The 7598-nt window shown below is 40.4% G+C and overlaps 1 protein-coding gene across 1 annotated transcript; it reads left to right on the top strand.

The window, feature by feature from the left end:
• The first annotated feature begins 6456 nt into the window (after nucleotides 1-6456).
• On the top strand, nucleotides 6457-7366 carry LOC144250811 (mitotic-spindle organizing protein 1). Its single transcript, XM_077793977.1, has one exon. The coding sequence runs from the start codon at nucleotides 6465-6467 to the stop codon at nucleotides 6708-6710; it is 246 nt and encodes an 81-aa protein (XP_077650103.1). The 5' UTR covers nucleotides 6457-6464; the 3' UTR covers nucleotides 6711-7366.
• Nucleotides 7367-7598: the final 232 nt, after the last annotated feature.

Raw genomic sequence — 7598 nt, 5'->3', positions numbered from 1 at the left:
GGTATAATGTCTCAAATCTGTTTGGGATTCTTTATCCATTATATGAAATGTGCGGACTTTGGGGGGCTCTATCCTTTACATGTGGTCTATGAGCTTTTTGTGGGTCTGTATTTCAGGATGTGAAACACAGTGTTTGGGACCCAGTGTGTGATGCCTATAAATTCTTTGAGGTTATATGTCTAGTGTGTGAGGTGTCTGAGGTGACTGGGGATTCTCTAGGTTTTGGGGGTCTCTGTGGTTTTGGCAAATTTATGTCAGTGTTTGAGGTCTCAGAATTTAGGGTGCATGTTTCAGGTATCTAAGCTGTTCATAAGTGTATTCCAGAGTATGGGGACTCTGTTCTATTAAGGGTCTGTGTGTCCTAGGATGTTAGATTTCTGATCCTTTGGGGGATTTGTGTCCAGTCTGTGAGGTATCTGAGTTTGAGAGGCTCTGTCCCTGATGGGAGGTTTCTGAGATTTTAATGGATCTGTGTCAGGATCTGAAGCTAGAACAATTTAGAGGATGTTTCCTCGAAGAGTTGTCTTTACTATGCTTAGGTGTCTGTATCCATAGCTGTGAATTCTTCATGATGTTTCAGTGCCCCTGTTTTAGGATATGATGATTATTATAGTTGGAGTACTAGAGGAAATTACCTGAAACAATAGAAGAAAAATATCAGAGAGAGATGCATGAAATTGATAATTGCACCTTTTCCAATTTGAGTGACTGTGGTAATCAGCTTTCTGTCTCTGACATAATGCCTGAGAAAAACAACTTAAGGTCCCTGTTTTAAAGGTTTCAGTTCATAGATGGCTGGGTCCATTACTTTTGGCCTGTGATGAGGCAGAACATTATGGCAGAAGGTGTGGGTGGAGCACAGCAGTTCACCTCGTGGTGTCTGGGGAAAAAAAGAGAAGAAGATGCTAGGAACAAGATATACCCTTAAGGGGCTGGGGATGTGGCTCAAGCGGTAGCGCACTCGCCTGGCATGTGTGCGGCCCGGGTTCGATCCTCAGCACCACATACAAACAAAGATGTTGTGTCCGCCAAATACTAAAAAATAAATATTAAAAAAAAAGATATACCCTTTAAAAAAAAAGATACACCCTTAAAAGGTATCCCCAGTGACCTACTTCTTCCAACTGGGCCCCACCTCCTAATTGACCCTTCAATTAGGAACTCATTAATGGATTTATCCATTGAACATTGCAGCATCTGGGACCAAGCGTTCAACACATGAGTCTTTGGGGACGCTTCATATCCAAACCACAACAGTGATGGTGTTATGAGGTTATTTTTATGGAAGCGAATGAGTGAGGAGATGAATGCAAGAAAGGAGGTCAAGAAAGCGAGAGTTCAGATATTTGGAAGGATCATTTCAGTGAAAATGAAATCATCAAGGGTCAAGGGGAGGGCGAAATAAAGGGAGTTATGGTTAATATAGGAACTAAAATTCTAGAGAAATGAGGGTTGGCAAATGACTTCAATAAATCAGGACTCTCATGACATGATGGTCAAAACTGAAAGATCTGGGGACGAAAGGAGGGAGAATTGTTTGAAAATGTTCTATGTACACCAAGGATTTGTAAAATAACTCTTAAATTGAAGAAGGAATGATTGACTCTCATCACTTTACAAAGACTTAATGAAATATTGAGTTCAGACAATGGCTATCTAGGGCCACAGGATCACAGCAAAAGAGAGAGCCAGCTGGGCATGGTGGTACACACCTGTAATCCCAATAACTTGGCTGACACAGGAGGATCTCAAGTTCAAAATCAGCCTCAGCAACTTAGTGAGGCCCTAAACAATTTAGTGAGATCTTGTCTCAAAAAACAAAAAAACAAAAAACCAGGGGATGTGGCTCAGTGGTTAACCACCCCTGGGCTCAATCCCCAGTACTTACTGAGAGAGAGCAGGGGGGAGGGGAGATCCTATAAATAAAAATGCACAATTATTAAGTATCAATTAAAAATAAAAATATGTCTTAGAGACTGTGCCAGACATGAGCCTCCTGATGGAAGAATTCAGCACTACCTATCAAGAATTCTTGCTCCCAAATTGAACCTATAGCAGATCAACCTTTAGATCCAACTACCAAGGTTGTAGAAACCCAACCAACAGAGGAACATGTTGAACAAGACCACCGGGAGAAACCAGTCTAATAATCCAGGCTGCCTTTATATTTCTAATTATATGTCCTCTTTTCAGTGAGGCCTGCCCCAGTGTCTCATAAACTAACCATTCCTGGGTATCTCCAACCACCCAGCACTCATTCTCTTTCATTATACTTTGTACTTAGAATGGCCATCTGAGTTTCTTGTTTTTATTTTTTGATTATTATTTGGCTCTGTCCTTTGAGAAAGTAACATTTCATGGAGGCAGGGACTTTGTCTGGTTGCTGTGCTGCTGTGTCCCAGAAGCTGGCACGTGGCTTAGTGCAGAGTTAGGTAATACATAAACATCCATGGAATTAAACATGCATGAATGAATAAATATGGCAGAATATCACAAAATTAGCCTCAGTATAATTTTCCAACATACCTTCTGTCTATCAGAAGCAGATGGGCATCTTACTTCCAAGTCTTCCTCTACCAGAGTATGTTAAGGCAGAAGGGAGTCCCATAGTTCATCTTCAAAGACTATTTGCACATTTTGGTTCAGAACATACCTCTTAATCCTTAACACAGCACACATGACATCTGCTCCTTCTCTTTTACTGGAAGATTCCTATCAGCATCCTTTAGGAAAATCTCCAGTACATAAATTATAATACATGGGTTGGGGGATTTCTTTTTTTCTCTACTCTAAAACAGTTTATATCAAGTTGATAAATTGATACAAGGTGATAAAAGCATTTTATAGAGCTGTGCTATCCAATGCGGTAGACACTAGCTACCTGTGGCTATTTACATTAAAATTAAAATTAAATAAAGAACAGTCATGCACTGCATAATGATATTTCATTCAAGAATGGTCTGCATTCATGAGTGTAGTCCTATGAAAGTATACCACCTTGGGCCGATGGTGTGGCCCAGTGGTAGAATGTGTGCTTAGCACATGTGAGGCCCTGAGTTTCATTCCCAACACACACACATACACACACACACACACACACACACACATGTTATATTGCCTAGTGAGGTTGTAACCATCTTAGTTTATGAAAGCACATTCTATGATGCTTGCATAATAAAATTGCCTAGTGACATATTTCTCAGAATTAGTGAATGACACACAGATGTTTCTGACACAAGGCACAGCATACATAAACCATGAAGATATTGTGCTGAATAAAATAAGCCAGACATAAAGGGTCAAAATACTGTATGATTCCACACATATGAAGTCAAATTCATAAAGACAAGAAAGTAGAGTTACCAGTTGACTGAGGGGTATTTTACTCAGTTGGATAGAAACCATGAATGAATGAAGTGCAGCTCCCTTGGTGTTAGTAGCCCTGAACCTTGATTGCCAGTGGCTATTTGACAGCTCTCCTTGTTGCTTTTCTAGAAATCGGAGCTAGCAGCAATCTCAGCAGCTTTTTCTGAAGCTCCTGACAGCTCTTGGGCTGCTAGCTGTTCTCAGGGCTAAAAGCTCTTGGTATTATCAGCTCTGGTTGCTGGCATCTCTTGGTGTGAACCGCCCTCATATTATCAGCTCTTAATACAACCAGCTTAGCCTGGAAAGATGTTTTATTAGGACTATACTGCAGCATAAAGGGGAGCAGTACACGGGATGAGGGCTTCCCCATCCCCATGAGAGTGAAAAGAATGCTGCATATATAGGCAAAAAGAGCAGGCCTATGCATTCCTGCCTACTGTGAATTTTCTGCATAATCATACCAGCCTAGGCAGGTATACTGGGCCCACCTGCCTTGGCTATCATGGGTCAGGGAGAGGTTCCTTGCCAACGAGAATGAGGATATCTGAAGTGACAGCAGAGGGGCTTAGTCTTCTAGAATTATCCCAGGGAATCTGAGACTGCTATAGCCAAAAGTTTCCCAGAGCAGCCATGAAACATCCAGCCAGGTCAGCGTCTCCCAGTCCAGCTGTGAAGTGTTTGGAGCAGCAGGAGGAAAGAAGAAAAATAAAAAGTTCTTCTTGGGGAAGGTCAGGTCTTTCTCTTCTGTTTCTCAATAGAATGATGTTTGCCAGGCGCTGGAAGAAGGAGAGAATGGGGAGTTAATAGGTATGAGTTTCAGGTTGGGAAGAAGAAAATGCTCTGGAGATGGGTGATGATAATGGTTGCATAACAATGTGAATGTACTCAATACCACTGAATTGTACACTTAAAAATGATCAAGATGGCTGGGGGCAGAGGCACGCACTTATAATTCCAGCAACTTGGAGGTATGAGGCAGGAGGATCAGTTTGAGGCCAACTTCAGCAACTTGTGAGACCTACAGCAATTTAGGGAGACAGGAGACCCTGTCTCAAAATAAAAAATGGAAAGGACTGGGAATGTGACTCAGTGGCAAAGTGCCCCTTGGTTCAATACCCAGTACCACCATCAATAACAACAGTAAAAGAAAGATGATGCCATGGTCTGAGTATTTATGTGCCTCCAAAATTCATGTTCAAACATAATCCCAATTGTGGTGGTTTCAAGAGGTAGAAACTTCAGGAGGTTATTAGATCATGAGGGCTGCATCCTCATCAAAGGGATTAATGCCCTTATTAAAAGAGGCCTCAGGGAGCTTGTGAACCCTTTGCCCTTCCATCATGTGAGGACACAGCAAAAGACATCATCTAAAGCAGAGTGTGAGAGTGAGCCCTCATCAGACACTGAATCTTCTGACTCCTTGGATCTTGGTCTTCCCAGTCTCCATAACTGTGAGAAATAAATTTCTATTATTTATAGTCAGTCTAAGGTATTTTGTTAAGCAGCAGAAATGAACTAAGACAGATGTTAAATTTTATGTTATGTGTATTTTACTACAATAAAAAAATTAAATAGGGGTTGGGTAGAGCATGTGCTTAGCACATGTGAAGCTCTGGGTTCCATCTCCAGACCAAAAAAAGTAGAAATTTAGCCCCTCAGTTACACTTGCCACTTATTTATTCATTTAGGTACAAGGGATTGAACCCAGGAGCACTTAACCACTGAGGCACATCCCAGCCCTTTTATTTTTTGAGACAGGGTTTCACAAGGTTGCTTACAGGTTTGCTGAATTGCTGAGGCTGGCTTTGAACCTGCAATCCTCCTGCCTCAGCCTCCTGAGCTGCTGGGATTATAGGTATGCACCACAACTTCCAGCATATTTTATTTTATTAATTTTTTTGTAGTGCTGGGGATGAAGCCCAGGGCCTTGCATCTGCTAGGCAAGTTCTCCCACCATGTGCCATGTTTTAAATGCTGTATGGTCATATGTGGCTAGTAGCTACCATACCGGACAGTGTAAATATAGAGCATTTCTGAAATTGCAGAATGTTTTATTCCATATGCTAATCTAGAGAAGGTGCTGGAAACGAGGGTGGAATCTGTGCTTTTTACCATGAGGTTAGCATGTGGAACTTACTCCCACACACATGAGTTACTGTGAATAGAATATTTGAAGGAAAACTTACTTGCCCAGTCCCCATCAGAAAATTAGATTTTCTTTTCTTTTTTTTTCTCTGTCCCTACACATTGCCCACCTCCTCCCATCATGGGGATTTAGCCCAGGGATGCTCTACCTCTGAACTACATTCCCAGCCGTGTCTTGTTTTATTTTGAGACAGGCTCTAATTTGCCCAGGCTGGCTCAAACTTGCAAGTTTCTGTGTGCCACTATGCCTGACTTTTCTTTTTTCTTTTTAAAACTTGAGGTGAAATTCACATAACATAAAATCAACCATTGTATGGCAGTTTGTACAGCCACCACTTTCATCTAGTTCCAAAAAATTTTAATCACCCAAAAAGGAAACCCTGTACCAAGCAAATGCTATCCATTCCCTGCCCCAACCCCAGTCCCTGGCAACTACCAATCTGTGTTCTGTCTTTTTGAATTTTCCTATTCTGGGTCCATAGAGCATATGATCTTTAGTGTCTGGTTTCTTTTACATACCACCACAAGGTTCATCCACATTGGAACATGTATCACTGAGAACTGCAGAACTCTTGGCACATAACAGCTTCATCTAAACCCTGCAATAAGAGACTTAACCAAACATTAACATGAATTATAGCAGCATAAGGCCATGTTCCTGGGATGTCACCAGTTCCCCACTAAAATACTTGCTTGAGCCAGGTGCCTGGTGCAGACCTGTAATCCCAGCAGCTTGGGAGGCTGAGGCAGGAGGATTGGAAGCTGAAAGTCAGCCTCTGCAACTTAGTGAAGCCCTAAGCAACTTAGTGAGACCCTGTCTCAAAATAAGAAATAAAAAGGGCTTGGAATGTGGCTCAGTGGTTAAATACCCCTGGGTTCAATCCTCAGTATGAAAAACAAACAAACAAAAAACGTGCCTAAGAAAGCTCAGACTTGCTCCCTCAGCCTCCGCCATGGCGAGTGGCAGCGGCGCCGGGTCGTCGGCGACCGCGGCGGCGAATCTGAATGCGGTGAGGGAGACCATGGATGTTCTGCTTGAAATTTCAAGAATTTTGAATACTGGCTTAGATATGGAAACACTGTCTATTTGTGTACGGCTTTGTGAACAAGGAATTAATCCAGAAGCTTTATCATCTGTTATTAAGGAACTCCGCAAGGCTACTGAAGCACTAAAGGCTGCTGAAAATATGACAAGCTGACTTTCTGGAGAGATCCTGATGAGATATGTCAAATTCCTCAAGAGGATTTGAAGATTGCATTTTAGTCAAGAATGTACAGTGAAATTACTGCATGCAGCAGTGTAGAAAAATTTTCCTTTTAAAAAGAATTATAAAACCATAGCTTTATAAATCAGTGGAAAGTGGCTTACAGAGAGAACTATCAAATGTGTTTGCATCGCATCTTTTTTTTTTTAATGGCCCTAATGTTTTGGCATTGCTATGTTTATATTTATGTATTCCTTATTTATAGCTCTGATAGCTTTAATTTTCTAAGCAGTCTGTCTATCAGATGTGCACATCTGCTGTGCCTGGTGGAAGTATAGTGGAACCCATCAGTATTGATGTGTCGTAGTTATGACTTGTTGACATTTCCATTATAAACTTTAATTTTGAATTGTTTATGCATAATAACTGTTGATTTATGTTGTATCAGGCTGAAAGTTGACAAGATTTTAGCCACCATGTAAGAATTTGTATTTAAATTCCCCATGTATACCAGAATCTTGTTTTTTAAAATGAGAACATAGAAAACATTTCTTGTAATCTTCTCTTTAACAAAGAATATTTAGTTTTTTAAACAGTTTTTGGGCAGTTAATAGTGTGAACTAGATCATTTTGTATTGACTGAAAAATAAAACTTCTAGAAACTCAGATTTTAAAAGTAATAACAGTGCTTAGCTTAGTATTGTTTGTAGTTTGAGTCATTTACATCAAATAAGAATATTAGTTGAATGTTTTTCTAAGTTTTATATCCTATAAAGGCCTAAAAATAATGTATAAAGTGAAACAGCCAACATGCAAAATTCCTTTTTACTTTTATTACATAAAAGTAATTGGAATTCTTATCTAATAAATATGATGTAAATA

This window comes from Urocitellus parryii, chromosome X (genome assembly GCF_045843805.1).
Source record: "Urocitellus parryii isolate mUroPar1 chromosome X, mUroPar1.hap1, whole genome shotgun sequence".
Taxonomy (NCBI): domain Eukaryota; kingdom Metazoa; phylum Chordata; class Mammalia; order Rodentia; family Sciuridae; genus Urocitellus; species Urocitellus parryii.
Note: the sequence above shows the minus strand (reverse complement) of the source record. Positions and strands in the feature narration are given on the sequence as shown.